Source organism: Haemaphysalis longicornis, unplaced genomic scaffold (assembly GCF_048455015.1).
Source record: "Haemaphysalis longicornis isolate Haplotype H1 unplaced genomic scaffold, Haemaphysalis longicornis Haplotype H1 scaffold_8, whole genome shotgun sequence".
Lineage (NCBI taxonomy): Eukaryota > Metazoa > Arthropoda > Arachnida > Ixodida > Ixodidae > Haemaphysalis > Haemaphysalis longicornis.
In genome coordinates, this window is record NW_027526445.1 from 111,744,564 (window position 1) to 111,758,969 (window position 14,406).

The 14,406-nt window shown below is 50.6% G+C and overlaps 1 protein-coding gene across 1 annotated transcript in view; it reads left to right on the forward strand.

Annotated features, from left to right (window-relative positions):
- The window catches only part of LOC144149748 (uncharacterized), a 371,422-nt gene that overhangs the window by 32,738 nt on the left and 324,278 nt on the right, over positions 1-14,406 (forward strand). The window contains exon 2 of the mRNA XM_077681402.1: positions 12,995-13,159. Coding sequence (XP_077537528.1) covers positions 13,016-13,159 — 144 coding nt within the window. The 5' untranslated portion in view covers positions 12,995-13,015. The remainder of the gene's footprint in view (positions 1-12,994; positions 13,160-14,406) is intronic.

Here is a 14,406-nt window from a genome sequence, read left to right on the forward strand (position 1 = left end):
TGCAAAAAATGCGTCATTTATTATAACCATGAGGCCAATTTCCAGAACCGCTGCCTCTGGGGTCATCATCACTGTGAGTGAACCGGCGTGAGGTGGGAGTGGACCCTGGTCGACGCCCAAGGTAAGGCCGACCACGGTTTGAAATTATGGGGCTCTAGTGGAGTTGGCTATTATGACATCAAAGCTCAGATAAATTTCAACATGACAGCTGCGCTAGGCCGGAAGAGGGTTGGAAGACATGTAGTTTGGGTGTGCTCCTTCCGGTAGTCCTTGAAATCCTTCAGTGGCGTTCACGCGTAAGCACCTCGCAGGCTAAGGCTCTGCAAGAGCTCTTTTTATTAGCGGGCAGCGCGTACCACTGTTCTTCAAATGGCGCTGTTGCGTTATCAAGCAATAATTTGTGTTTCTACGATGGCTACCGGGGTGGCACAGTTGCACATGACGTCATCACCGCCATTTCTAGTGCAGTGCTCTCAGCCTTTTCAGCGCTCTTAGAAATAAGAGCGGCTGGTACGTCCACAGCCTTCCATTGTGAACGCGTGCACCTACATGCAGGTGTACAGGTACGTCAGGGCACGCTATCTATATGCTCCACTTCGACCATGAGGGCTGCCCAGACACGGACGTAGCTTACTAAAGAGACACTGAAGGCGACCAGTAAGTTGGCTTCAAACAAAAGTCTGACCCTGCCATAGCCATTTTAGCGTTTATTCGGTGCCGAAAGATGCTGTTGCATACGGGAAGGCGTCCCCGAGCCGAGCTCTGTCGCCTCCGTCATGCATGTGGTAGCGTACGTGGTGGTGAGCTGCCAGCAAATGTTGCTGCCTTGGAGATGACGACCAGAAGCCGAAGGCAAACTTACCTGGTTTACTGCTGGGCGATATATGAGCCGAAGAAATACAGTACAGTGCCTTTGCGGGTGAGGTTACAGTACAGGACTCGAGCGGAGTGACTGCATTGATTCACTGCTCCAAAATGAATGCACTTCGGCGCTTGGAGCTCGTATTTATACCCAAAGCGACAAAGGACAAACAAGCCATCCCCCTGCTTTCTGCACACGGTTCGACGTGGTACAGACACACACAAAGCTCTTTCCAGAGTTCGTGAGGAGTCGGTAGTAGCGGCGCACGCTGAGTCCGAGAGAGGATTCAGAGGAGGTCTCCAATGCAGCGCCTGCCTCCGGGTCGACTCTAAACTTGCTGCGTTTGCCGCCGCCGAAGTTGGAATCACGCCGCCTTTGCGCCGGCCGTTCCCAGGCCCGTTGCGGCGCGTTGGGATCTGTTGGCTATCGCTACAAGCTTGAGTCACGACAGAGAGGCACCCACGCGAGAGGCGCTCGTAGTGGTGGCTCTGCCACAAAGCACAAAAGCGCTGCACGAAGCCTGCAGCACAGCGGCTCGCTGATTCGTAACAATGCCTTAAAGGGGTCCTGAAATACCTTCCGCCGATGCATGGATGTACATCTACCCAAATAAAGTAATGTATTTGCAATCTCCTCCCGCAAGAATTTTGTTAAAGCGATGAGTATTAGCTGAGAAATCGTAAATCAAAAACCGCGCATTATCGTCCCTTCGCGTTTCCTCCTCCTTTCGACTTACTCTCCGCTGTTGACGGCGCGCCAGCCTTTCCTCCCATGATGCTGCACTCCGCAGCGGTGACGTACTTCCGCTATTGCGCTGATCAGTCTGTCGTCTGCTACGGGCAAGCTTTGTTGACACCATGAATCCCCCCGCACTCCGCCGCTCAAGGCTGGAAAAGCGAACGAAAAATCTGGCCGCATGTATGCGGCGGCCTCGCCTTGCCCTTTCGCGGTGTACGTTGCTGGCGGCACATGACTTTTTATCGGCGGCGAACTCGCAGCCGCACGTGGAGGGTCGTGCGCTCTAAAGTCCCTCGATCGGCGTTTATCGAGGGTCTTTAGTGCGCTCGTTCCCTTGATGCACCGCGCACTGTTTATCCAAAAAGCGCCGTATCAGATGTGGCCCCGCTGGTGCCGGGTCTTATTTTGCGGCGGTGTAATTCCTGCCGGCGGCATGAGAAAAAGTCCTATTGAACCGATACAGAACCCGTGCACAAAACGCTTCAATCATGTGACCAGTTCAGCTTGGGGCGACGCGTGGTGGAGAGCGGCAACGTTGGCAAAACATTCTCCGCCGCGGCTCTGAGCTTTCTAGCGCTGGAGCGAGCGCCATTTCTTTGACTATCTCAAACATCGGTTGCCTTGGCAACAAGTCACAAGCCGCTTAGAAGTCAGTTACGGTTCCGTGATCCCGGTTCAGCTCGGGGCCCCACCTCGCGACATGTGGGCACTGCAGGCGTATCATTCATTCCCATTGGGAAGTGCGAGATGCGTTTGGCATTACAGGAGGCGATGGTGTGCGTGTTGTGGACGCCTTTGTTTCACGATGAAATGCGCCGCTGTGCTTCTGCGGGTGCAGTAGTATTAACTCTATTGCGGGTGGATAGTGCTTCCCATGGTTTGGATAATCTTTCTCGAGCGACGTACGACTCAACCTCGCATGGGGTATGTGCAGTGTGCGTGGCTAAAAGCCATCGGCTTGTGCGCCAGAGTTCTGTGAGTTGGTGTTGTTCCCCGCAAACTGGGCGCGAGGTGAGTACCGAATTTACGAGGTGCAAGAGGAGGCAACCCATCCTCTGTCAATCGTGGTTCAGACTTTGAACGCATGTTGTGACGTTGTGTTCGTTAGAAACGCATCTTTGGATTGTTTTTAAGTTGAATAAAATGTATGCGTCAAACCCGGGCATTCGGCTCAGGGCGTTCTCTGCGATTTCACGAAAAAAGTGCCACGGGGCTTCAACGCTTTCTTTATGGAACGTACTCAGGTAACAGAATATCAATGTCGTGTTATGGCCGTGTTGCATTCAATACAAACGGTTAAGCGTTTGTTTTACACTTGTTTCGTTTGTCGTAAAATGCCCAAGCACTCCGGCCCTCCGCTGGCAGATAAGCCGGTGAGCCGACGCTGAGCAGACGACTCATCTCTTTGCCGGAAGTGCGTGAAAAAGCCGCCCAATAGCAGGGTGTCTAGCTCATGACGAACATCTGGGAATCGATGATGTAGACATGTGAAGATGGCGGCGTCCAAAAACACGAAGGAAAGGGTGAGAAAAAAACGACAAACTTTGCAACAAAAGTGTGAGCTTTCCGCTGCGCGTAAAAGAGTAATACTTGGCACAGAGGACGTTGACGACCCAATCTAACGGTTGCGCTAGTTCATTTAGTGTGCTCAAAATGCCTTTCAGGGCCCCTTTAATTGCTGAGCAATCGCAAATCAAACGCTGATCAAACGTGACACAAACAGCGACTACAGCCGCTGTTAGCGTCACATTAAATCAGAAGCAAGCGAGGCAGCGGTGATGTATAGCGGTGTAGAGGCAACCGAATACAACGCTACCATGTACCGAGTGGTTTGGTCAGTTTCAGTCAAATCAGTAGTGCTTTCTCAAACTCCCACGTCCTTTGCAGCTAGGTACCACTAAGTAAAATGTTCCTTCATGGTACCCTGGATCGATACTGACGCTTTATTGAAGAATAACATATTGTCCTTTTGAGGCCTCGCGAATGTTGGTGTCGATTTGAACCAACTGCTCGTGTGTGGCTCGCACGCTTCCCCAAAAAGCGATACCGCCGCCCAAGGTATGAACGAGTAGCGCCATCAAGCGGCAGTAAGGAAAGCCGATGCGCATGTACAGGCAAATTAAGCACTTCTGTTGCAAGTTGCGTGGTATAGCCAAAGGCGGCGGCACACCCCTTCACGTTTTCGCTGTTTTCTACCTTATACTAAAAAAACCTACGCGCAAGAGTGGTATATTCGTGTTCTCGGTGAGCTTATCTTTCGATCTAGAGCAGCGTGCATGTTGACTTCAGTTTCCCTTTAAAGGAGCCATGAAGACGAAATACAAGTTGGGTTTATTAGAAAGACTGCTTAGTCCCGATAACAATGATACCAATATCAACCCAATCTTCGAACAAATAACGGAGATATTAAAGAAAAAGTGTGAAGCAGTCGCGACCCCCTGGCCAATTTCCCGCAACTTTTCTATGACGTCACGGAACCTTGTTTGTGCGATTGGCGGCCGCCTAACTGACCTGTCGCGGCCTGTCAGACGACCTGTGGACGTCTGTAATGGGGCCTCTATAGTTTCATTTGACTGCATCACTTGAATGCTAACCTGCAGTTAACGCACTGAAAATTGTGTTTTATTGTTGGCCCGTATGACGTCATTCTTGCTCATAACACGTCACATGTGGCGCAAAATTTGAAAGTTTTTAGATACTTCTTGCTTTTTTTTCGTTAAAAAACATCTTTCGTGGCTGTAATGGAGCTAAGTGAGATACTGAATCCTAGTTCTTTCAAAATAAACAAAGTTGTATTTTCTCTTCATGGCGCCTTTAAGCCATGCTTTGCCAGTAAATGACACCACTGCCAAGGAAGCAATTTTTCTCGTTCTTGGTGGGGGATGGAGGAGTTAAATCAGCCGCAATATAAGCTAAGCGAGAGCAGTGCGTGGTACTCTTGGTTCTGTGCAGTAATGAATCCTGGACCGTGTATTCGTCCGCAAAGAACCAAAGCTCTTTTCGGGCGTTGCGCGATGTATCGAATGCTCTCGGGTGGCCGCGAAAGTATACCTATAGGTAAAGCTGGCATGAGTTTTGTTTCTATGTTAAAATGCTCGTTTCTGTGTTGAAAAAATATCCATGTTCAGTTTTACCCCTTTGTTACTGGACTCAAAAAGTAACCAGCTTTGACAGCCAGAAAAATCGTAACGAGAAAATGGCTTTTTCCTTGCAGTTTTTTTGTTTCATTCGCTTTTTATTATTGCTAGTTCGCAGTAAAGTTGTAAACGTTGCATAATTACCGTCTAATTTCAACACATGGCCGTCCACAGAGGTGGTATGGTTACAGAAAGCGGCTGTAACTCTTGTTCCGTCGAAACTATCCCGAAACAAGTATACGAGAATTAATTCAATATTAACACGTAAGTGTTTTATTCCGGAATACACAAACATTTGAGTGAAGTCATATCCGTCACGGAAGTGACGCCAGTACAACGAAGCAAGCGGCCGGTAAAGGGAGCACCCTTGCACACAGGGTCTTCTTGCGGGGAAGCAACCTTTAGTACTAACGAGTACGTTATATTTCTGGTTGTTTGTTTTCGAGTTTTATATTTTAACACGAAAGTGTTTTTATGCCTGGATACACCAAGATTTCACTGACGTCATATCCGTCACGGAAATGACGCCTGTACACCTTTGCCGAAAGCGACCCGCCAGCAGGACGTCGCTCGCCAAGCACAGCCACAAGACAGGCGCCGTTCCGCAAATCATGCTCAGCTGGAGATTCCGCTACACATTTCACTTCCGTGTTTTACCGATTCCTATGACAGAGGAATCAACCACAGTTTTTTTTTATTTCACGGAAGTTATGCGTATGTGTCTGCTGATTCGATCAATATATATAGTAAGTCACCTCACATAAATTACGATAATTATCCACTTATACAGCTTCGCTGGCATTCAGCCTTCACAGTATAGTGGAGGAGCTCTAATTCGTGTTTTTTTTTTTTTCCTTTCTGCGGCAGCATCTTCTCAGCCCTTCCCCGACCTCCCGAGCAGCTGCGCAATCGACAACATCCGATCCAAGATGGCCGGCGCACGCGCGATGTCGATGGTGACGGCGCGCCGCCGCATTTTCGAAATTTCCTTCGACGAATACGTGGGCACCTTGAACGGTATTTTCAACGTCCTGGAAGTTGTAAGTAAGAACTATAACTATGCAACTGCATTAGCTAGGGAATCAACATCAGCCAAAATTATACGGATAGACCATCGATTTCTGTGGAGTGCATGCTCCCTACGCCGGCGTTTCTTATGTTGGGGAAACCATAAGGAACTTCTAAATAAATTTTAGATGCAGAGCATCTCATTCACTCGCCTTGTCCCTCCGGCGTCGTCGTCGGCGTTGTCCGCCCCCCCCCCCCCCCCCATTCTTCTCGCCGCGCCAGCTGCGCTCTCTGCCGCTCACCCCCTCTCCTCTCCGATAGCGAACACTCTCTCGCGAGGGGCATTGGATTGGATTGGATTGGCTTGGCTTGGAATGGATTTGGATTGGATTGTATTAAAGCGGATTGTGTTGGATTGTGTTGCGTCATAGCCGCGGCAGACGCGCTGGGGCCGGCGCATGTGTAGTACTCTCTCTTCCGCGGTTTCCTCTCCTTCGGGCGCGCTGCGCATATAACCGGTGTGCCGTTCTCCGGCGAAGCAACATCCACATTTGGCTCAAACACCTAGAGTCCACGCCGCTTTACAAGTACGCCAACGTCGTCATCGACTGGGACCGGCGTACGCAGTCCCCTCAACGTTATGCGCGCTATAAAACGCGGTCCCTTCGCCGCTCCGCCTATGCGTCGCATCTACACAGGGGTTCCCGCGAGGGGAGGTGGGAGTTTTTTTTTTTTTTTTTAGCGGAAATCACTTTATTCCGGCACTAAACTTTCTGAAACCTGAAAGGTGGCGCCATGTAGTATCGTGACACTATCATGCCAACAGCTCCATCGATTTCAACGTGTGATTCAAAAGCTGCACAAAGGAATATAGAAGGGTGCATTATTATTGTTATAGCTGGGGAGAAGTTTTAGGGGCGAAGCACCTTAGGGGCTCGGGCTGTCGGAGTCTCAAGTCGTCGTCTCGTGTCGTCATCGTCTCATGTCGTCGTATTCTCATGTAGTCACGGTACTAAAACATCGACGCTCGCTTTCTAACGCCTCGCGCTAAAAGGTAACGGTTACTAAAAGAACACAACCGGGACCCAATTCTCTAAACAAGGGCCGTCCTTTTGCAGCGAGCCGTTGGCGCCATGCAAATGCACGTGTTCGAGCTCGGGTTGGGGCCGTGGCTTTGGGGGGCCCACAAGGACCAAAATCCCTTAGGGGAGCACTGTAACAAGGGCGCAAAGCGACACGCACTTCCTCTTGTTCTGCATGACGCTTTGAACTCTTGTTACAGTGCTGCCCTAAGGGATTTTGGTCCTTGTGGATCCCCCAAAGCAACGGCCCGAACCCGAGCTCGAACACACGCATTTGCATGGCGCCGACAGCTCGCTGCAAAACGACGGCCCTTGTTTGAGAACTGGGCCCCGGGACACTCGTTTTCCAATGCCTTGCGCTAAAACGCTTCATCTCCATGGGCAAAAACGCGTCTAAAAGAACACACCGGGACTCTCGTTTTAGATGCGAAGCGTCTTATGGTCGAGCCTTGTCCCGCGCTGTTGGGCCGGCGTCCACACCTCCACTGCGCATGCGCGTCTCCCCTCTATTCTGAAGGACGCACAGGGGAGGGCATGAGTCGCTGCCGCGGAACGGCAGCCGCGAGCAGCGCATCCCGAACTCCGTGCACGTGAAGCGGAAGGTAAACGTCAGCGCAGAGAAGCGGTGTTGCGCCGGTTTCATTCGCGCTTGCTTGCTTGCTTCTATTTCGCTCCGAACTCGCTTTTTATTTTATGTTTTTCAAATTTGCAGTTCTCCGCTTCGAATTTCAATTCTCCTCCGTCTTGGTAATTGGGATGTCGCGTGTGTCAGCACCGCCACCTAGAGAGGATATCAGCACGGCGCCGTGTTTCATGAGAGAGACTTACAATCCACTAGTACACTGCATGCTTCGCCCCTCCGCAGGTTTCACGTTAGTGGTGATGGCCCGGTTTTTTAAAGCGCATCTTTTTGTATGGCGTATACAGTTTGAATTATGTTGTCGCGCGGCTCGCTGTCGTGGTTGTCAATTTTGGCAGCACTTAAAGCTGGTAGGCCTAAAAATTGGCCGCTTATCTGCTCTTTTCGTTTCAAATGCCGACAAAAGACAAAACACTTTTAAAACGCAAATGTTGACAAAAGACAAAAACTCCCACCTCCCCTCGCGGGAACCCCTGTGTAGATGCGACGCATAGGCGGAGCGGCGAAGGGACCGCGTTTTATAGCGCGCATAACGTTGAGGGGACTGCGTACGCCGGTCCCAGTCGATGACGACGTTGGCGTACTTGTAAAGCGGCGTGGACTCTAGGTGTTTGAGCCAAGCGTGGATGTTGCTTCGCCGGAGAACGGCACACCGGTTATATGCGCAGCGCGCCCGAAGGAGAGGAAACCGCGGAAGAGAGAGTACTGCACATGCGCCGGCCCCAGCGCGTCTGCCGCGGCTATGACGCAACAGAATCCGACACAATCCAATTTAATCCAATCTAATCCAAATTCAATCCAACTCAAGCCAATTCAATCCAATCCAATGCCCCTCGCGAGAGAGTGTTCGCTATCGGAGAGGAGAGGGGGTGAGCGGCAGAGAGCGCAGCTGGCGCGGCGAGAAGAATGGGGGGGGGGGGGGGGGCGGACAACGCCGACGACGACGCCGGAGGGACAAGGCGAGTGAATGAGATGCTCTGCATCTAAAAGTCTTTGCCGACATTTGCCAAGTAAATGCCTCCCTCTGCTTTCCCGCTCACCTCTCATGCTGTACGTTCTTTTAAATGCGGAGCATTTCAGTAACTCACGATGTCACCCCCGTTGACGTCCGTAGTCCGCACCCCTCCCTACTATATAAAAAAAATACTATCCGGCGCCTGGTTTCGATCCCTCGACCCTGCGGGCGGAACGCAATGTACATGGTGCTCTACCCACTGCGCCACAAAGCCGACACGGAATGGGACGCTACGAACGCGCCTTATATCCTTGACTCATTCAAATTACTGCTGACGAGCGCTCTCTCGTCAGCAGTTGCCACAAGTGCAACAACATTAACGTAACGCAAACTACTTAACGTCGTGCGCCCCCGGAAATGCTCTGCATTTGATCGTGCCCCTCGCGAGGGGGATGTTTCACTGCGTCTTCTCTCGGTCGCGGGACGCGTGGCGCCATCTGGCGGAGGCGCGGCACAACTCGTAGCACTTTGAAAAGATGCGGCGCCAGCCAGCTGTGTGTGTGCGTGCCGCACTTGTACAAATGGCGAGTGCATTGGCTGTCCACAGAGCAAAGTTTGTTTTTTAGTGGCACTACGCATACCTCTCCTCATGTTGTAACGCCGAAGAGAGGGTTGATAGTGTTTGACTGATCTGGAGTGGAAAGTGCGTGAGAAGTTACGAAATTGATGATCCGAAAGATGGAAGCACCGGAAGACGTTGACCGCTTTATCAACAGTGGATGGTCGAACCGTTTCGTCGTGAACCGGGAACAGTTAGTTAGTTCTTTTTTTCGGCTCGGTTTCAGCGTGCTCAAAAAATAACTGTTCTGGTTCGGTCGGGTTCAGTTCCAACAAAAATATCGGTTTGGTTCCGGTTTTCGGGTAGGTTAAGTTTCGGTTCCACACCCTGTTTTCATTTGTTCTCACCGTTTATGTTCTTTCGTTTTTTGTTTCCTTCTTAATGAAAGTTATCATTGTTCATTCTGCTCATTCCTCCTTTTTTCCTTCCTGGCACGCACTATTTTCTTTCATTCATGATTCACTTGGTTCGTTCATTCATTCGTTCCTTCACGCCTTCCGTAAACTGTGCCCCACTAATATTCCTCGTTTACATCTGTTTTGTTATTATTTCTCAACCATCCTTTCTGTCCCTCGCCCTTTTCTTGTATTTGTGAGCCTTCGAAATGCCAGAATGTGCCCGCCCGGTAGAGCTCCCACCGCAAGATTTTTCATGCGCATGTTAATGATGTTCGTGTGGCCCTCTTCACGGGCGATCCTGCTTCACCGATATAGGTTATAGAGAAAAAAGGGGGCATGAACGAAACTTTGGGGAGAGCATTGGCCAGCTCTGTCGTCGAAGATCAGCTGCGCTTGATCGGAAGGGCTGTCGACGCGACCCTAGCTCAAGACATCCTGGAATGAGGACGCCTCTCTGAAGCCTTTCCTTGGTTTCATTAAAGCTTTTTCTTTTCCCCCTTAGTCCTGCTTGTGCGCTCTCGTCCACCACCACTGTCTCCCCCTTATCCGGCACGTCTCCTTGTTTTTAAAGGCAATAGTCTCTCTTGGGTACTTGAACGGGAAAATTTTGGTCTGTCTGTCTGTCTGTCTGTCTGTCACTCGATTCAGCCAGCCGGCCAAAGTGATACAGGTGCTGCGCAACAGTCTTATATACCCACAGTCTCTAAACGTCTATATAAGTCCGGTGGCAGCGTTCATACTTGTCAACATTAATTGTTGAACAAGAACAAGGCACTACGCAAACATAAGGCAGAAAATTAATACATAAGTGATATTTGCAGTGTTCCTTTACTTAAATAATTATGGATGCTTGTTTCTGCGATAGCAAATGAAGTACTACATTACCGTAATTACCCGATTCTAACGCGCCCCCGATTCTAACGCGCACCTGATTTTCCAGGCAAGAAACCGAAAAAACTTGCACCTCCGATTGCAACGTGCAAGGAACTTTGCGAGCAAGAAAAACGAATGCGAGAGAAACGGGCGATTTATTTCCCGAAGTAATCTCACTCATCTCGCACCTCGTCGCTCTCCGAGAGCTCCTTGTCGCCTTCCGCTGACCGCAACATTTCGTCATCGGTGCCGTGAAGCGCGTTCGCGATGCCACACTTCTGAACGAACCTTCAACCATGTTCGATGGGATCGTGGCCCACGCCTCGCACGCCCATCCCGCGAGCTTCTCCAGACGCGTACGCTTCAGCCAACCACACGTGAATGCGTGGGAGCCGCTCGTAAGCCGTGGAAGCGGCGCACCTTCATTGCCGCTGCTGCCATTGCTGTTATCAAGCGCGCAAGTGGAATAATTTGACGATTTATGTGAACGCCGATAGTAAAGACTAGGCGCCTAGATCCGAAAACTTATTGCTAAAAGCTTTGGCGCCATTGTTGCGTCTTGTAGCGAGTTGTAGCGACCGCAGTCTGCTGGTAGCGGGGCCGGTCGCCGTCGTTTCGTCGAGCCAGGACTAGGGGAGAGCTTAGAGCAAACTCAACAGGTTTATTTACATTTTTACAGTGAGTTGTCGAGATGAAGACAGAAGACAGCTCTTGGCGGGCCGCAGCACGCCCTTTTTGTTGACCCCCGATCCCTAGTTCCCTAGGTTAGGGATCCCCATACAAAACAATGCGGACCAATGGTGATGTGTACGTTCCTCGCTGTGAAGCACCGCCCTCGGGTAGGGGCACGCCTTTCAGGTATGTCGGCAGATGCACAGCACACGCACACACACACACCCTTGCCACTCGTCAGGACCCGCGCGGCGCCGCGTATTCTTTTGGTGTCTGCCGCGCGCTGCGTTCCCAGGGAGCCTAACAGCACAGATTAACAAGTTTCGTGGAATCACTCCGGGAAGGGTTAATGGCTTGACCATTGCCACTGCCTTCTTCGCTGTGCTGCCGCCGCCACGGGGTTCCATTGTCCGGTCGTCGCCGTCTGGGCTTTCACGCGCACACGCGTTCAGTTGCTCAGGCCGGGGGAATACCGGCGGCTCCTTAATCCCTTTTGGGGCGACAACACTCAACGCCGCTCAAAAGCCGCTGTCAATCAGTGGCCGCCGCGGCGTCGTGTCGGCCTCCTTTCGTTTCCGTCGACAAGTGGTGGGGTGGTCGACCGGCAGGCGACTGACCCGCGCAAACATGGCGCCAGTGAGTCATAACACCATCTTGAGATGGCGATGGCAATGGGTGGAACAAAATTTCAGCTGTTTCGCCAGTTTCGGTTTCGTATCCGATTCTAACGCGCATGCGATTTTTCGGCATATTTTTCCGGAAGAAAGGTGCGCGTTAGAATCGGGTAATTACGGTAACTGCAGAAAGCCGTCGCCTGCTGTTGCCTGCGCATCTGGCGGCATTTAAGAGATCAAATGGCAACTGTAACGAAAGGTTCCGCTAGATCGGCTCCACGTTCCGTTTGGAACGCTCGTGGAGTAGGGCAACGTGGTTCTATAAACGTTGCAGTAGGGTGACTCGATTCACGCGCGTCTCCGCCGTATACGGCAGCGCTGGCGTCGAGGCACCTGACTTGGAGCAGTGGGACGCGATAAATTTAAACTGACTTGAGCAAACCTCTAGCGTGTTATCTTGGGAGGAGCGAGACGGGAGAAGAACAGCATGAGAGGTGAGCGGGAAACAGAAGGGGGCATTTACATCCCAGGAGCGCCAGTCGACTATCGTCTTTCGTCGACATTGGCAACGAAAAAAGCAGATACGCCGCCATTTTTCCTCATTAATTAACTTGCCCTCTCATACTTCTGGTCCTCATGGTAGTGGAGCGAGTAGCCGATGATTATGGATATTGGGTGGCATACGTGTACGTACGAAGGGGTAAGTCTTTGCTTGGAGCTAGGTGTAGATCATATTCTGTGACAATTGAAGAGAAGAGACGAATTTAACTGAAGTGCAGGGGCAGCGGGGCCCTGCTTGTATAAGCATAATCGATGAACCAGTCCTGGGTAGTCCCTGGGGGCCATATATGGGCTGCACCTCAGCAACTATTCTCTAATGGCACGCTCAGGAACTCTACGTCTGAAGGGTTACTTCAAGTCTCGCCACTCCGCGTATCATTACCGAACCGTTTCCCGTCTGTGAGTGAGTGAGTGAGTGAGTGAGTGAGTGAGTGAGTGAGTGAGTGAGTGAGTGAGAGAGTTAGTGGGTGATTGAATGTGAGTGATTGAGTGAGAGAGTTAGTGGGTGATTGAATGTGAGTGATTGAGTGAGAGAGTTAGTGGGTGATTGAATGTGAGTGAGTGAGTGGTTGAGTGAGTGGTTGAGTGAGTGGTTGAGTGAGTGGTTGAGTGAGTGAGTGGTTGAGTGAGTGGTTGAGTGAGTGAGTGGTTGAGTGAGTGGTTGAGTGAGTGGTTGAGTGAGTGAGTGAGTGAGTGAGTGAGTGAGTGAGTGAGTGCAACCTTATAGAAATGTAAGTAGGGGTGTTTGATTTTCAATAGAGCTGGAAAGGGTGGCTTTCCCGTAGGCAGAGACGGCATCATTTACGCTCATACCTGCACGTGCGTGCAACCGCAGGGCGGCGGCCTGGTGGTTTACATGGTCGGGGGCGGCCCCCAGGAGACGGGCCCGCAGCGCTGCCTGACGGGCACCGCGTTCACCTACTGGTTCAACGGCCTCTTCATGATCCTCTCGAGCTTCCTCAGCGCCACCTCGGCACAGATCCTGCCGGTGCTCTTCTACGTGAGCTCCTTGTCTCTTTTATTTTAGAGACAACATTGCCTTTCCTGGGCTATACTTTTCCGTCTGTCCTAGATCTGTCCATTGATACAACAACAACAACCGGCCAAAAGATCAAGGAATTCTAACAGGAAGTGCAGCTGCGAAATTTTTCCTAACCAAGAAACCTGGTAGCATATGCTATATTTGCCAACCTTGTTCAGCAAAGAGAAAACGTTAGGCGTATTGGAGGCAAGAAATAAGCACATACGGTTACTACAGCACTGTTATTTTAATTAAAAATATGAGTGGACTTGGCTTTTGCGATGGCAAATTAAGAAAAAAAAATGCGCTGAAAACAATATTTCGACGAAAAAATATAAAAAGAGCTTGTGCTCGAGGAGGCAGCCGAAGCCCAACAGTAACAAAAGGTCCCAATTGATGGCGCGCGCGAGCAGCGCTAACGTGAAAAAAAAATTGCATTGAGGAAAGCTTCATTGCGTTTGTCATGTGGGAGGAGCGCGGCAGGAGAGGAACAGCACGAGAGGTATTGGGGGTAAACAGAGGAGGCAGTTACATGGCGGGGGTGGCATGCAGTCTACTATCGTCTTTCGACGACACTTGCAGCGAAGTCAGCAGATATGAGGCCATTTTTTTTGTCCGTCAACAAAATTACCGCGTATCCTCTCTTTGAGATAGAAGGTTTCATTGATAGCCTTGGCTCCCTCGACTCTTCTTTTTGACTTCAGGAAGCTTCGAAGGGGCGTATGATGTTCCAAACGACCTATGATTTCGGTGGTAACCGCGCAGTTATAGCATACACGATCGTTTAGAGCGCGGGACTTCTGCTGGAGCGCGGGCCAAGGCCCGAACGCGTCGAAAAGCATTTATTTTATTGATGAAGTGGTCTGAGTGCGGGACGAATATAGCGTAAGGGTCTTTGCGGCAAGGCCAACTTTATCGCGAATGCTCATCGGAAACCGGAACTCTTGTTATATCGAAACTTTCCCCAAAACGTGAGGGTTGGCCGTTACGGATATATTATTACGGCGAATTTCATTTACTTTTCATAGTTAGGTATAGTTCACAGTGAGGTTGCAAAGGTTATGGAATTCCCGTATGCAGCCAATACATATACTATAGTCTTGTATGGGGGGGGGGGGGGGGGGGACTGGCAGTCCCACGTTTGTCTGATAGGGTAAAACTCTAGCTCTTCCGAATATTGTCACTACCATTAAAGGGGCACTGACACAAAAATTTTGCATCTTGTT